Raw genomic sequence first — 16,558 nt, forward strand, 5'->3', positions numbered from 1 at the left:
CATACCGGTTCAAGATTCTAACATTCAATCATTATTTCTCAAATTTGAACAGTGAACTTCTGCTTACATTTTGCCCCTGGACTACTAAAAAAATTTCCTGCATCCTAGACCTGACTATATTCTTAATGTGCCTTCTTCTACTACCTTTTTATGCTTCGAGGCTTTTTCTCTCTGCTATTTCAGTCGTCCGGTCTCTTAGGATTTATGTGGATTGTTCTAACCAGTCTGGACAGGCCTGAGGAGCAACACCAAGTACATATGGCTTTTGATTTCATGAGACTTGAATCTGACTATCTTGTCTTTATTACATATTATTGTGTGCCTATTTAAACTCGTTCCTATTCAAATCAACAGTGTGTCTTTACTTTCAGACGTAAACCAGCCAATCAAATTATATATTACTATAAAGAGAAAATGTTTTCTGCTGTTGTGTTTAATATGGACCAGAGATTTGCATGCACTGTGGACTGTGCATACATTGATTGCTATGGACATATATATATATATATATATATATATATATATATATATATATATATATATATATATATGATTAATTAGTAAACACTCATTGTACTGTGGTGTCTGACCTGAAGGTATCCCTTGAATACAGCACTCCAAGAATGGCACTCTCATATAGATAGGCTGGGAATTCTGGCGCTCTGGAGCATCATTACCAAAGTACAGAAGGTCAAGTATATAAGAAACCCATGTGGTACCTAGACAGTGTTAGAAACATAACAACAAAAAATTATGAAAACATTATAAGCACTGTAAATCTTGTGCATGGTCTTAAATCTTAAGCATTAGACCTGTCTTTATATATATATATATATATATATATATATATATATATATATATATATACATATGAACCAATCAGACACGTAACTATTTGTTAAATAATATCTTACCCCACTCACCTTACCAAAGGGTCTATGGACCCTTCCCCCAAAATGCAACTTACACCTCAAAAAGGCCAACAGGCCTTTGGTTCCATGGTAGCCAAAGACACACTCGTCAAGTCATCTTTATTTATATAGCGCTTTAAACAAAAAAGATTGTGTCAAAGCAACTGAACAACATTAATTAGGAAAACAGTGTGTCAATAATGCAAAATGATTGGATTCAGTGATGCCATCATTCAGCTCAGTTCAGTTTAATAGTATATGTGCAATCATTTGTAATCAAGTCAACGATATCACTTTAAATGAAGAATCCCCAACTAACTAAGCAAACCAGAGGTGACAGCAGCAAGGAACCAAAACTCTATTGGAGACAGAATGGAGAAAAAAACCAGGCTCAGTCAGGGGGCCAGTTCTCCTCTGGCCAGAAGAAACCAGCAGTTCAATTCCAGGCTGCAGCAAAGTCAGATTTGCAGAAAAATAATCTGTTTCCTGTTGTCTTGTGGAATTGTCCCGGTGGTTGTCTGAGACAAAGTCTTTACAGGGGATCTGTATCTGGGGCAATATAGTTGTCCTGGTCTCCACTGTCTTTCAAGGCTGTAGAGATCCTTTCTAGGTGCTGATCCACAATCTGGGCTGCAGGTTTTGGATCCGGATGACTGCAGTGACCCTCTGATCTGGATACAGACTGGATGGCTATAGTGACCTCTGAATAAGAGAGAAACTAATTTTAGCGTAGATGCCATTCTTCTAAAATTGTAGCAAGTACATCAGGTGTTATGGGAAGTGATCCCACTTCCGGTTTATCTAATGAATGCAGCCTAAAAATCCTTTAACGGATATGGGTATTAGAAGCGTATAAGTGTGTTATGTGTAAACCAGGTTAAAGACATAGGTATTTAATCTTTATTTAAACTTTGATATGGTCTAAATCTTGACTGGAAATTCTCACAGATACCATTTATCTCTAAGAAGGAATATAATTGTGAGGATTACTATCTTTTCTAGTATCTTGGACAGAAAAGGGATATTTAAGATCATCTGTAATTAACTAGTTGTGTAGTGCAGAATCTTACGCAAACACACATGTTAATGGACAAATGAATGAATGCATGACAGTTAAATTTTTCCCATCATGTTTATACATAATGTGACACTAATGTGTGTTTGGACTATGCAAGTAAGTTGCACAGGAGGAAAGAAGAGGGGGCCGCACTGTGTCCCCCACTCTGATGGAAACAGCCAATAACAGCCTGGAAATGGAGTATTGCCAGATTGCAATCTCCTCCTCATCGAAAAGAGATAAATGTTCCTTGCCAAAAGACACTCTTTGTACTGAGTCCTGTGAGGGACGAGGCAATAACCACTAACTGGTTCTGAGTCTGAATCATGTCAGTGAGAGACACTAACAGAGCAAGTTCTGAGTCTCTGACACATCAAGCAGTCACTAAGAGATCATCAAACATTATGAGTCTCTGGCTTATGAAGGTGAGATTGCAACAGATCAACCTCTGTTCTGAGTCTGAGTCCTGTCAAGGAAAGGACTACAACAGATTACCAATATTTTGAGCCTCAGGCCCGTGAGGGAAGAGGCAATAACAGATACCAAGTCCTAAGTCTACAGCTTCGAGGCAGCAACAGATACAGAGCCTCCAGTCTGCGAAGAAAGAGATAATCTACATTCAGGCTTCATTCAAAGTCTTTGTCCAATGAGACAACAACAGATGTAGCACGTCCCGAGTCTCCAGCCTAGAGAGACAAAGCGATTTGACCAAGTTCTGACTCTCTAGCCCAGAGAGGCAGAAGACACACAGACATCTTAAACAAGGTTATGCTCCGGCGAGCCAACCTTCATTCCAAGGTAACTTTGCTTGTGTGTTCCAGGCTAAGGACCTTCTGCACCTTCTCCAGGGCCACATCTACATGTTCCAAATTTTAGGAGCTTTTGGTTTAGGAGATCAGCGTCCTCCAGCGCTTAATGGTCAAGGCTGTCGAAACAGATTCCTGCTCCATTCTCCACTGCATTGGTACCAGTGAATGAAGTCACCACTACCGGACTGTTCACTCAACCACAGAAAGTAAATAACACTTATACAAACCTCTTTCAGAGACCTTGGCATTGTTCGTTATTATCAGTATATTATTTGTCTAATTTACATTAGATATTATATAGCTGATTACAGTTAATAGCAAATCTTTTATGTATTTGTGCAACACCCAACATAATCTCTTGCATTGTATGCCTCTTATGCACTTTATTCCCATTTCATTTATGGCATTCATTTAGTAGTTTTTGATTACTCTTGTCTATCTTTTCTTTATAAAATTCCTTTTTGTTACACTTGTGTCTTCCTTATGTTGATGATACAGAAGACGTTCTACAAGTTAGATTCCCACCAATCTTTATTATGTTCTCCCTTTTATGTTTGATTTGTTTATTTTCAACATGTGCTCTAATCTTATGACCCTATTACACAAGTCATCTAGATCAATACTAGGGCACAACTATAGTCCTGAGCACCAAGTATTAAGCATAATCTGAATAGGAATGCTCTTTTCTTCCGTTAACCTCCTCTACCTCACTTCCTCAGAGATCGAGCCTGTTGTGAACTATCAGTAAGTTCTGAGTGATAACTTCACAATAAGAACAGTTTTAAGTCGTCAATTAGAACTCTGCTTACTCCACTTTCAGAAAACATATGCTGACCCAAACCTATCTTAGCATTCTGCCGTCCACTGCTAAGATAATAACAGAATACTTTACCAGCTAACCACACCTGGCAAAACCTAGCTGTAAAACCTAGCACCACATTCGGTTTGATCTTGCATTATCTCTGGCCCTTACTTTCAACATGAGTTTGACAAAATGTTGCAGACTACCCAGATGTCAGATAAAAAGGACTGGCCAGGTGTTGTGAGGAACACCCTTCAATGTAGGGCTGCCAACAACCTACTGCAGAGTCGAAAGCAACTGAATGAGTCATGACTCAAGCCAGAGTTATGACTACAAAGAGATCACCAAGATCATCATCTTGCTGGTCAATGTCCTCATGGGTCTGAAATAGGAGGTAAATGATCTTATGTTGTTCAGTTGCTTTGACGCAATGTATTTTGTTTAAAGCGCAATATAAATAAAGGTGACTTTCACTTTAAGCAACGGATCAAGGATCTCACAGATCCCACAAGGACCCCACAGAATGGAGTTACAGGAGGAAACCAACAGACTTCAAAAGCCTCTGACAGCTGCTGAACAACAAGATCAGCTAGAAAAGGCAGCCGGAAATGACCTGGGAAAGGGACTTTTTATACTGTGAACCCCCAGAGACCTTGACAAGCTAGCCAGACACATCCCAGTACTCACCATTGCTTGCAAGCAGACACATTAATCAATCTTATGTGTTTGTCTCAGAAGTTTTAGTAACTTCTTATATGTGCATGTACCAGTTTCTGATCAAAATCAGATGAAACTAGGTTGAATGTGCCTTACTCCATGTAGTTGAAAGTTTTCAGTGCTATAATGTGTTTAAAATCATACGATAAGAAACTAACCAGGTTTTTGCGAAGAAACCCTAATTTCTGTTGTTAGTAGAGGGTGTGCCTTTTCTGGCGAAGAAATCTCAGATAAGCAGTCCATAAAAATGGGACCAGAATAAATCAGTTTGATCTTGGGTGAAGAAATACCCACTTTCAGCACTGTTATAGGTGATCTGTGCAATGCTCCTCATTTCCCTGATGTAAGGCCTTATTATGTGTTACGTATCATTGTATTGACATTGATCCACTCATGTGAATCATTCACTTCAAATTAATGATGTTATTCTAGAGTATCTAACAATGACCTCACTATTGCCTGTGAAGTGAATGTGCTGTTTTGATTTGTGAATGAAGTTGAATGCGAAACATCATAACTGACTGTTATGCACCACTTGAGTTTCCCGATTGCATGATGTGAGCTTGCATTAGTCTCTTAGCATCACGTGACCATGGAAGTATGAGCAGACTCTTTCTGGTTAATCTTATAACAGCACCCAGTTCACAGACCTTTGTGCAAACAAAGACATGTGTGTAGCCAATGCTCTAACTCTTTAGCAGTCATACAGGCTGCACTTTCACACTGCCAGTGGTTACCCGGGATATGTGCGTGCTTTCACACACAACCCGTAAAGATCCCGTAACGACACGTGACATCAGGGCGTGACGTGTAATGTACGAGTCGAAAACGTTAGGCACATTATACGTTCACTGAAGAAAGTTAACGATCTCAGCGTCAGCGCAGAAATTGAGGAACAAACTGATCTCTGCTTCATTACAGTTTGCACATATTTATTCGTCACAAACATTGATCTTCCTTCAAAACAGCCGGTAAAAGAGTCACGCGATAACGCGTGTCATCACTTCAACACGGCATTAGATCTGGCTTTTGTTCACACATCGCTCGTCCCTGGTTGATGCCGCAAAGTTACTAGGTCCCCGACCCAGGTTCAATGCTGGAATCAATCCCAGGACATTTGCTTTCACACAGAAGGCGACCCGGCAATGTTCCAGCAATATACCAGGTCCGACGTGCAGTGTGAAAGGGGCTTTAGATAGGTGTGAGTGTAAAGTGACTTTCAAATAACTCTCTCTCTCACCCCAACCCTCACCATCTTCCCTCTCAGTATAGGATTATAGCAGTCCCAGGAACTGTCGTATCCTTAATGAACCATAGAATTTATTAGTAGCACAAATCCTGTCTCTGCTCTAAACCTCTTTACTTTTCAGCCCGAGTTGGGGTTTTTTGGACATTGGGACGTTCCTTCTGTTAATAAAGTTACCATTTTTAGCCTCATCCGCTCTTGGGTCCTTATATGTCCTGACACTGACAGTCACCACATATAAGCTACTACTAAATATTGTAGAAACGTAATTTTCTGTAAAGTTGCTTTGTAATGATTTGATTTGTAAAAAGCGCTATACAAATAAACTTGGAATTGAATTGAAAACTTGAATTGAATTAATATCATCTCACTTATACCATGTTTGGTCTCTATCAAATAGTTTTCTGATGATCTAAACGAAAGTGTATATTATATGTTGATACATATGCAACATATTAATGTTGTCTAAGAATCTTTACTAGTTTGTATATTAACTTCTGATTCAGAATTATATATTGTATATTAACTTGTATATTAACTTATGTTACATTTGCAAACTGCCATGCTCTCAGACAAAGGCTCATAAAACTCCATTTCAGCTCCAATACAAACAGTATTTCCAAGAATTTCTGCCTTTCTCATTGGACAAGCCCATCCTGAGTGGAGTGGACCATTGACACTCCTAACTGAGAATGAAGATAGAGTGTCAATGGTCCATTTGAGAGATAGGTTGCAGAAATGCACTTATAAGTCTGCGACCTGCCATAATGCAAAAAAAAAGAAAAAAGAAGAATGCCTCACGTGCTTGCTGCTGTGAAGCACGTTCACAAGAGTTCTAACAGTTTAGACATTGCATGAATCAGAGGTAAAAAAAACAAAAAAAAAACAATATAAATATTGTTTCTTGCACAAACCGATCGTTTCATGTCTTTACACATCAATGTATTGACACGAGCCACAGGGTTTAATATGGATTTGTCTGTTCTTTTTTGTTTTTGTTTTTTACTCCCATAGATTCTGTTACCATTTGCCATACATTGTACTGCTGAGAGACTACAACGAGCTAAAAGTCATAATTTGTGTTTGTTACATCCCATGTTATAATTATGATGTGTTTTGTGTACTATGTTTGTGTCTCCCTCCCATTCATTTTTTTTCCCTCTGTCTTTACTTTGTAATTCAGCAGGGCGATGCGGGTACTGGAGTTGTCTAATTCTGTCAATCATCAAGGAAAATTCTAAGTGACGACAACGCATGGCTTCACTAATGAGGGTGTGCTATATGATTAAAGGCTGCACCTGTGCAGGAAACGGGTGTTCTCTCGCATGCTAGAGCACTCATTCTGTTACGATAGCATTTGGGTGCTTGGTTTGTTTTTGTCCTGGGGCCTGTTTCACTAAGGAGGTTCAACCAACTCTGAGTTTAAACTTGAACTCTGAGTTGACTTATCCTGAGATGTGAAACTCTGAGTTTTCGGTTACAGAACAGCTGAAATGAGTTGGTTTAGTCAACTGTACATTGACTGACTCTGAGTTAAGCATGTGCACCACAACTATAAAAAGCCATTATCAATGGAGCGCCGATATTACGATTCAACATGGCAACAGCTCCCACCAAAAAGTCGTCTGCATACTTCAGACTCAATAAAAATACAATTCTTCTCAGTGTTATAATATCACAGGTGTAATATCACAGGTGAAAACTGGCAGAACGTTAGATTAATTAACTAATGGGTAATCATTTTATGGTATCTCATGGGCAAAAAAAATATATAAAATAATAATATTAATAATAATATTTTATGTGCATTTTTTATTTTACAAATGATCTGCCAATAGAGTAAGAAAAATACGGCAGTGGCTATTTACACTAAGTGGAATTAACATACTTTCTTAGCGATAGATTCTATTTATAGTAGGCTAAGTGCAAGTAGCTCTAGATGCTATTTACAGAAAAAAATGTACAGTGAAATTCATGATATATTCTATTTACCATGTAAAAGTAGCAGTTCTTTGCAACAGGCTAAGTGTCAATAGTAATTGGATGCTAGTTATACTTTATACTGGCAGATACATACTAGAGCTGAAGATCTTTGCCCGAACCCGACGGGACCCGATGGGACCTGACGTGTTCGGTCGGCTTCGGGCTTAATTTATATAATCTTACGCGGGCTCGGGTTTTTGCTCCGGTTTGCGATGTAAACCAGCGGTCATGTGATGTGTTTCGATTAGCGCATGAAAAATGCGGAGACTTGCCTCTGGCGATTACGCTTTGGTTGCACCAGCAACTAAAGCAAAGTTTGAGGTGTGGAAAAGTTTTGACCATGTTTATAATGAGAATAATGAGTGAATAATGTGGTCTAGTCTACGTTAGTTATGAATAAATTATGTTAAAACATGTATAAATGACTCATACTTGACAAAAGGCAAAAAAGCTGTGTGTGCGCACACATTTGAATAATGTTGGGCTGTAAACGGGTTCAGGCTTTTAAAAAGCTGTCAATCAAAATGTACTTGTCGGGCTCGGGACGGAACCTGTCGGGCTCGGGTCCTGTCGGGCCTAACTTTTAAGGCCTGATTACAGCTCTAATACATACTAGGCCCATTTGCACCTCAGTATTGTTATACATTAACATTTGCATTAAGATTATTTTCATTACCACACTGGCATATAATTTTACTTAAGCAAAATGCACTTAATTTAGACCCCCCCCAGGAAACAAGACTAAGTATCTTATATCATTTTCTTATATAGAGAATCAATTTTTTATTTTATTTTTCCAACCTGCATCAATGAAGTGTTTAAAAAGGGGGAGGAGACCGAAAGAAACTTTGGGTGTACTGAAGAAAACCTGCCCCTGACCAGGTTAGGTTCATAGAGTAAGTTACCATGGATAACTGACTCTGAGTATAAGTTAGCTCTCTTTCAGAAACGGGCTTGACTTACCCTGCATTCTCAGGTTTGACAAATCTCCCATTCTGAAACAGAAAACCTAGAGTTTCCCTCATTTCAGGGTTAACATACTCAGAGTTTTCACTTAACCTCATTTGTGAAACAGGCCCCTGTACTATCTTGTTGTTTGGATACCATTCGTGGTAAAATCTGTGTTCTTTGATAACTCAAAAATGAAAAATGGCCTATTCGATCTTTCTTCTCTCTGAGGTTTGTTACCTGGTTGTCAAAATGGAAAAGAACAGGTACGATATCACCTGAAATACATGTGCCACACTGAGGTTTCAATTGTGTATAGAACACCAGTTTAGTGACACATGCCACCTCATAGTATGTTTTGTTTGGCTGGTAGCTAGAGTAGTTTATTTAGAGCGTCTTTCACGCTTTAGATTTTTCCTTTATTCTATATAGGGGTTTGTTTGTGAATATTGATGGTTGAGTTGGATTAGAATTTTCTTTTTGGTTTTTTTATTAAGATTGGTGTGTGACAGCTGGTTATGTTTTGTTTCTTTGTTTGTTTGGCACTGTCTTGCTCCTCTCTCTTTTCATATTTTTGCTTGGTTACAAAGTGTATATAATTTTTAAAGTTATGTAAATATTCTGGGTTAATATGTTGTTTTGCTTCATCACTGTAATAAACAGACACTTGCCAAATTTAGAACGGGTTGTGTGTCGTTGTTTTTTGTTTGTTTTTTTTTTCAGTACATGTTCAGTTTTTTTAATGTTACACCCGTTTATTTTTCTTCTAGAATTCAAAAGGGCTTGTAACAGTGTTCTAATGAAGAAACAAAGTCACCTACATCTTGGATGCCCTGGGGGTAAGCAGATAAACATCTAATTTTAATTTTTGGGTGAACTATCCCTTTAAGCTTTGACCCTTTTTCCTATGCCCTGTGTGTGTGTTAAACTAGTTTAAGTGTTTATGTAGTTAATAAAGTCTTACTTCCCTTACGAAAGGAAAATATATTTACCAATATATTTCTTAAAATATATTGTGATATATTGTAATATATTATTTTCCCTTTTTATTTTCTAATATTTTATATATTTGAATACATTTAATAATATATTGATGATACATATATTATATAATATATTGCAAAATATACAAATGATTGCCGCTTTCAATATATTGCAATATATTGGAAAAAATAAATATATATAAGAATATATGCCTAATATATTACATGATTTTTTCCAATATACTGCAATATATTTTTGTTTCATAAGGGTTGTATCACACTTGAGGTTGTTCATAGTTTGATCATAACTGGAGTCCATTATCATGCAGATTTTTGCTACAAGCTCTGAGTAATATTTTACAGAAAGAAAGTTATTTTCCTTAACCAAGTGAAAGTGGGGGGGAAAAAATCACATTATGAAATATTTTTCTTCAATGCACCATGGCCACAAAATGGCTTAGATATTTTTGAGTAAAATATCTCTAAAGTATATTCCCATTCATACTTGCCTGATTTGGGGAGCAATTTAGGGTTCAGCACCTTGCTAAGGGGCAGCTCAAATGTGGGTAACGGGTGGAAGAGAGTGTTGTTGATTCACTCCCCCCACCTACATTTCCCGCTGTTACTGAGACTCAAACCTGCAACCTTCTGGTTTACAAGTCTCACTCTCTAACCATTAGTCTTCACTACTGGGTGTATATTGTCTTAAAGCAAGACAAAGAGATCATTATACATTTACATTTACATTTATTCATTTAGCAGACGCTTTTATCCAAAGCGACTTACAGATGAAAACAGTGGAAGCAATCAAAAACAACAAAAAGAGCAATGGTATATAAGTGCTATAAGTTATTATAGTGCCCAAAGTCTCTACAAGGATCACAGCTTGGAGAATTTCAGAAAAAAAAGTTCAGAAAAGCCTAAAAAAAATATCACACAGCACATACATTACCATATGTTGTTTGGGGGGTTTCAAGAAAAGAAAAAAAAAAACACTCCGGCATACTCCGCTGTGAGACACGATTGGACCTTCACATGGGCCTGGGTTTTAAGGTCAGATGAGATGAAAAAGAAAAGTGCTTTTTAGCAGCAAACACTCAAGATGTGGTTGGTGCACACAGGGGTAGAAAGAATCACATGTGTACAATTAAATACACTGCTGTATATGTAATGCCATAGGCCTATTTTTCTGTTGAAGCTGCTCGACATCTTGTTCAGATAGATGGCATCATGGATTCTAGCAAATAAATAAATTTAAATAAATGTATGCATTTAGCAGACACTTTTATCCAAAGCGACTTACAGTGCATTCAGGCTATCAATTTTTACATATCATGTGTTCCCAGGGAATCGAACCCCCAACCTTGCGCTTGCTTGCTTGCTAGCGCAGTGCTCTACCAGTTGAGCTACAGGAACATTAATACAGTCAGATAAAAAATAATTATAAAATAATAAAAATTAAAAACCTCACTGCCTCTGCTAGAAATCTTAGAATGGGTTGTATATTCCAACAGGACAGTGATTCAAAAGCAAACACCAAAAGAAAAACAAAAATGGGTTTTCATTTCAGCAATTGCAATCCCATCTACCTGACCTGAATCCTATAGAAAATGAGTGGGGTCAACTGAAGCACCAAGATGGAGCTAGGAATCTGAAGGATCTGGAGAGAATCTGGATGAAGGAATGGTCTCTGATCTCTTGTCAGGTGTTCTCCAAACTCATGAGGTATTATAGAAGAAAACCCAGAGCTGTTATCTTTGCAAAAGGTTGGTTGGAAAAGGTACTGAATAAAATGGTAACATTAATTGTTGCCAAGGTGCATTAGAGAAAAACATTTATTTCAGAATGAAATTTTCAACCCATTTTAAATTTCTAATCTCCAGGGAAGGGTTACATTTATTTCTTTATTTTTTAATAAATGGATCAAATCAAATGGATTAACAATGCAGATTTATTTTCACAGGCTTCTTTGATCATATTTACCAAGGGTAACAATTCTGACCATGAACATATATGGATTTTTGTTCATGTTTCGTTCACAAATATATATTGGATTTTGTTCATGTAATAAAAAAAAATAATAATAAAAATAAAAATCATATTACATGTGATCATACTCACATTGTATGTTGCAAAATTAGAATGAAGTGGAGGTAGAGAAAGCTCTCAGGTCCGTGGCATAGCAAGTCAGCCCATGTTTATGCAAAAGCATTTTGGTTATAGGTTAAATAGGTTATTGGGGGCTCCAACACTCCTTGTTGTCTTTTTTGAGATGAATAGCATTACATGACTATTCACAAGCTGTTTCATTGAAGGTATAAATGCTTGGAAATAATATTTGTAGTGCACCAGCCACCCATTAATTGCAATATGCCTGTTTTGCTTTTAATATAACATAAATCATAGTGTTTCTTTATTATTATATAAGAGTTATTTTCCTTAGTTTGTTGAGTTTAAGCAACGAAATACAAACAATATGATGTCTGATGGGTGTTGACAAATAAAACAGTTTCATGGCACACTTTACTAAAATACAGGGGGGAAAAGAAAGAATAGGGGAAACAAATCAATAATTAAAAAATACTGCGTCGTCGTTGTATCAGACACTTGCAATTAACATCAGGCTATATGAAAAACAAGCTCAATGGAATTAACAAGGTCTTTGGCTGCGAATGAGGAGATCTGTGTTTTGTCCGCATCTCAGGAAAGTGCAGTGCATTATATGCCATTATCACCTTTTACAGGTAAGGATATAATGGTTATTTTTTTATTTTTTTTTTGCTGTTTAACACTTGCCCAAAATCTCAAGATATAAAAGATTAAGAAGCACTTATGCACAGATATTTTAAGCGTAAAAAAGCTTAAAGATGGCAAAAAACCTACTTCTCCAGTCTTCAAGCACACATAAACAATAACCTTTACAGACATAGTGTTTGAGTAAAGAAATGCTGTACTATTCAAAGTTATTTGTTTACCCTTGCTTTGCAAATAAGCGGAGATCTGTCTCCTCCTGGCTGTGCATGGCACGTCAATCTGAGTGGAGGCGGGGTGAAGTGACGAGGTTTCGCGAGAGCTTGAGGATCCAATTGCATTACGAAGTTTTAAAAGTACCTTTAAATACTTGTCATTGGTTAAATATGTCTAAAACCCTGTGATTTAAAATAATAATAACAAATTATAATAGTTTTTCACGGCACATATCTGGCTATTTTCTGTCTGCCATACTGAAACGCCGCCCCTGGAGGAGAGGGATCCGCCAAAATGAGGTTCCGGATCGGATTTCGGAGGTGCCGGATCCATATCCGGTTTGTTCCGGTACAAATTAAGCCCTGATCGTAAGTACCGGAATTTGTGTTTTGAAGATGAACAGAAGTCTTAAGGGTTTAGAATGACACGAGGGTGAGTAAATAGTGACACAGTTTTACAAGTTTTTGGATGAACTATGACTTTAAGAATGAAAGGGATCATGTGAAGAATACAATTTGCCTTGACCTTTTGATATAAATTTCATAGCACTATGAAAAAGTTCCAGAACTCATAAAGAGTAAAGAACAGTTTTCAAAGATAATTTATTGATATGTAGCAGGGTCAGATTAACCTATTTGCATTTCCCACATGGAAAGAACCTATATGTGGATATATGCGCATATATGAAACCTATATGCAGTGTGTATGCACATATATGTTGCATATATGCACATATATGAATATATATATATATATATATATATATATTCATATATGTGCATATATGCAACATATATGTGCATATGTGCACATATATGCATATATGTGATTTTGTTGCTCATATCTCATTTTTGACTGTCATATATGATGCCTATCTCATATTTTTTGTTTTGTACTATTTGATTGATCTTGAGTAAATAAATAATGTACATTTCTACATTTTGGAATTTTATTTATGTTGCCTAGCAGCTATAGATTTTAATTTCAATATTATAGGTGAACATATAGGTGCATATATACATGCATATATGTACCTATACAGGTATATGTATGCACATATATATGAGTACATATATTTACACATATGTGTAAATATATATGTGCATATATGCAGCATATATGTGTATATATATATATATATATATATATATATATATATATATATATATATATATATATATATATATATATATATATATGTACATATATATGTGTGCATATATGTACATATATGTACATATAATATAGGAAAATGACCAATTTTATATACGTCACAAATATTAAAAACCTATATCAAAACCTATATTAAAACATATATGTTTTGATGTGGGCTGACACATATGTCAACATGAAGTAATATAAAAGGAGCATTAGAGAAGCATTAGAGAAGCAATATTATTCCTAAACACAAGAATAACTAACTTTAAGACTTAAAATACAGTGAAGTGATCATATCACATGGTCACATATCACATGCTGACTATTTTATTTTATTTTTTAAACCTGTAAAGTGCTCTCACCTGCTTTAGGGTAAGTGGCAATTAGAATGTCATCAGGTCTTGCCTGAAAATTTTTCACCTTTTCCCAGTTGTCAGTGAAGTAGTGGGTCATAGAAATTCCTTCAAAAGCAAACAGCTCAGGTCGACTAGTTAGTTTCATCTGTAACAGCGAAATGTGTCAGATTAATGCTGAAAGCTACACAGCAATTAATGTTCATTAGAAAATCAACGTTGGCTAATAACAGTCAATGAGAAAACAAGCAAGATTTCAGATAATCAATTGATAAATATTAAAATTATTAAAGTAAATAATAATTAAAGGGGGGGGGGGGGGGGGGGGTGAAATGCTATTTCATGCATACTGAGTTTTTTACACTATTAAAGAGTTGGATTCCCATGCTAAACATGGACAAAGTTTCAAAAATTAAGTTGTACGTTTGAAGGAGTATTTTTGGAACAAAAATACTCCTTCAAACGTTTTGTCACAAGTTTGTCCGGTTTGTCACAAGTTTCGGAAAGTTTTTTTCGAATATGGGTCTGTGTGACGTTAGATGGAGCGGAATTTCCTTATATGGGTCCTAAGGGCACTACTCCCGGAAGAGCGTGCGCTCCCGTAGAGCAGAGCAGAGACATTCACTGATAAGAGCGAGAGCGAAATGTCACAAAAGAAGTGTGTTTTTGGTTGCCAGGGCAAAACAACCCTGCACAGATTACCCCCCCCCCCCCCAAATAAAAGCAGCTTTAAGGGACCAGTGGATGGAGTTTATTTTTACAGAGCATCAACGGAGTTGTGCAAGTGTTTTTGTTTGTTCCCTGCATTTTGAAGATGCTTGTTTTACAAACAAGGCCCAGTTTTACGCCGGATTTGCGTATCGTTTATTTCTTAAGGATAATGCAGTCCCAACGAAAAAGGGTCACAATCGTGTGTTGGAACCGCAGGCGATTAGTAAAACTGTTTCAAATATCTCTGTGTTGTTTACTTAACTATCGGCGCGTAAGCACATCAAGTAAACAACATGCGATGTTGGCATCAAACTGCACTTTCCACATGAACACCTTAAAAAAAAAAAAAAAAAAAAAAGACGACATAAAGTGGAACTTAGTCATTTTCCAAAACCGCTAAGTAAATATATACAGTTTAAATACATACTACATAGAGACATCCTGCTGTAGTCGTTGCTGCTGATGCTCTTGTTCAATTTCAGCCTCGGGATCTGATTCTGGACCATAAATATATGGATGAATCTGACTGTTAGCCATGGTTTGTTTTGGATGATGGTTTTTTCCTCACGGTAATGTCACAGCTTCCAAACGCTCTTAACGCAAAAGCCTACTCGCGCTCGTGATTCTTTAGCTCCGCCCACACGTCACGCCTCCAGCCGCTAGTGTTTTTCCGGGAAAAAATGGTACAGACTATCTTTCTCTTATAAATATAATAAAACTAAAGACTTTTTTGAGTTATGAAGGATGCAGTACTACTCTATAGGTACTCAAGATTAATAGGATATTGAGTGAAAACGAGCATTTCATCCCCCCTTTAAAGAAGTAAAATCATCTTCATTTTCATTTACAGGATCATATTATATGAACATAATAACAAATATATTGAATAATGACAGGGATATCCTTATAATATGTAGCACTGCAAAATTGTGTATTTACATTCACTGTGCTTGTTTCAAAGTCATGTTGATAGCTAAATTATTTGTTATTTATAACTTGCCAGTTATACTCCCACATATTCACACCCAAAGGTCAATGAAACAGCTGTTAATCTAGTGGTCTCGAAGCCTGTTCCTGGAGAACTACTGTCTAACCTCTGTCAAACACACCTGAACAAGCTAATCAAGGAGTTCAGGATCACTTTATATTTATAGGTGTGTTGGAGCACAGTTGCAACTGAAGTCCGCAGGACTGTAGCTCTCACGGAGTAGGGTTGGAGATCCCTTTGAAAATCTCTTAATGAAGATCAAGTATTTCATCAATTATCTGAAAATATATTAATGAAATATATTTACTTACTGAGGACATACCAGGGGTTTCCATTATTTTTGTTTCCATTATATTTCAGGGACTTTCTTTTTTGTTTGTTTGCTCCTCTCTTCTGCTCTCCTCAAATGTCTCTTCGTTCTCTTCTGTGTTAAGCTATATTTCGTGCTGTCATGTAATGATGTCGACAATTACAGCTTATCTTATCTTCAGAGTGCTAATTAAGGTCAATGTACTGTACATTGCTCCCACAAAAAAAAAAAAAAGTGAAGTGACATGACATACAGCCAAGTATGGTGACCCGTATTTGGAATTCGTGCTCTGCATTTAACCTATCCAAAGTCCACGCACACACACACACACACACTTTTGGATTACAACTCTATATCTCTAACCATTAGGCCACAGCTTCCCCAAATTCATGTAGTTCTACTTAACAGAAGTGGCACTGGTTTATCTGCTAGGCATATTAATTAATACAATATAGCTAAATCTCAAATGGTGGATAATTTATATAATCAACACATATCTTCATATTTCTCATTTTTAAAATGCTTAATGTTAAAGCATTAAGATATTATAAACATACCAGTATGACAAACTGCAAAGCTGCTGTACAGAACTGTGAAAAACACTATGCAAATACA

The 16,558-nt window shown here is 36.6% G+C and overlaps 1 protein-coding gene across 3 annotated transcripts in view; it reads right to left on the reverse strand.

Moving 5' to 3' along the window:
* The window catches only part of LOC128018204 (cytosolic sulfotransferase 3-like), a 33,156-nt gene extending 17,005 nt beyond the window's left edge, over positions 1–16,151 (reverse strand). Inside the window, exons 1-3 of one of the 3 annotated variants that reach the window (XM_052603574.1) lie at positions 15,956–16,151; positions 13,944–14,082; positions 591–719 (exon numbers count right to left, since the gene is read on the reverse strand). In XM_052603574.1, coding sequence (XP_052459534.1) covers positions 591–719; positions 13,944–14,082 — 268 coding nt within the window. In that variant the 5' untranslated portion in view covers positions 15,956–16,151. Of the gene's footprint in view, positions 1–590; positions 720–13,943; positions 14,083–15,944 lie in introns of all 3 variants that reach the window. The other 2 variants (XM_052603573.1, XM_052603575.1) reach the window with 2 other exon arrangements.
* Between the last annotated feature and the right edge of the window lie 407 nt (positions 16,152–16,558).

This window comes from Carassius gibelio, chromosome A8 (assembly GCF_023724105.1).
Source record: "Carassius gibelio isolate Cgi1373 ecotype wild population from Czech Republic chromosome A8, carGib1.2-hapl.c, whole genome shotgun sequence".
In the NCBI taxonomy this organism is placed as follows: domain Eukaryota; kingdom Metazoa; phylum Chordata; class Actinopteri; order Cypriniformes; family Cyprinidae; genus Carassius; species Carassius gibelio.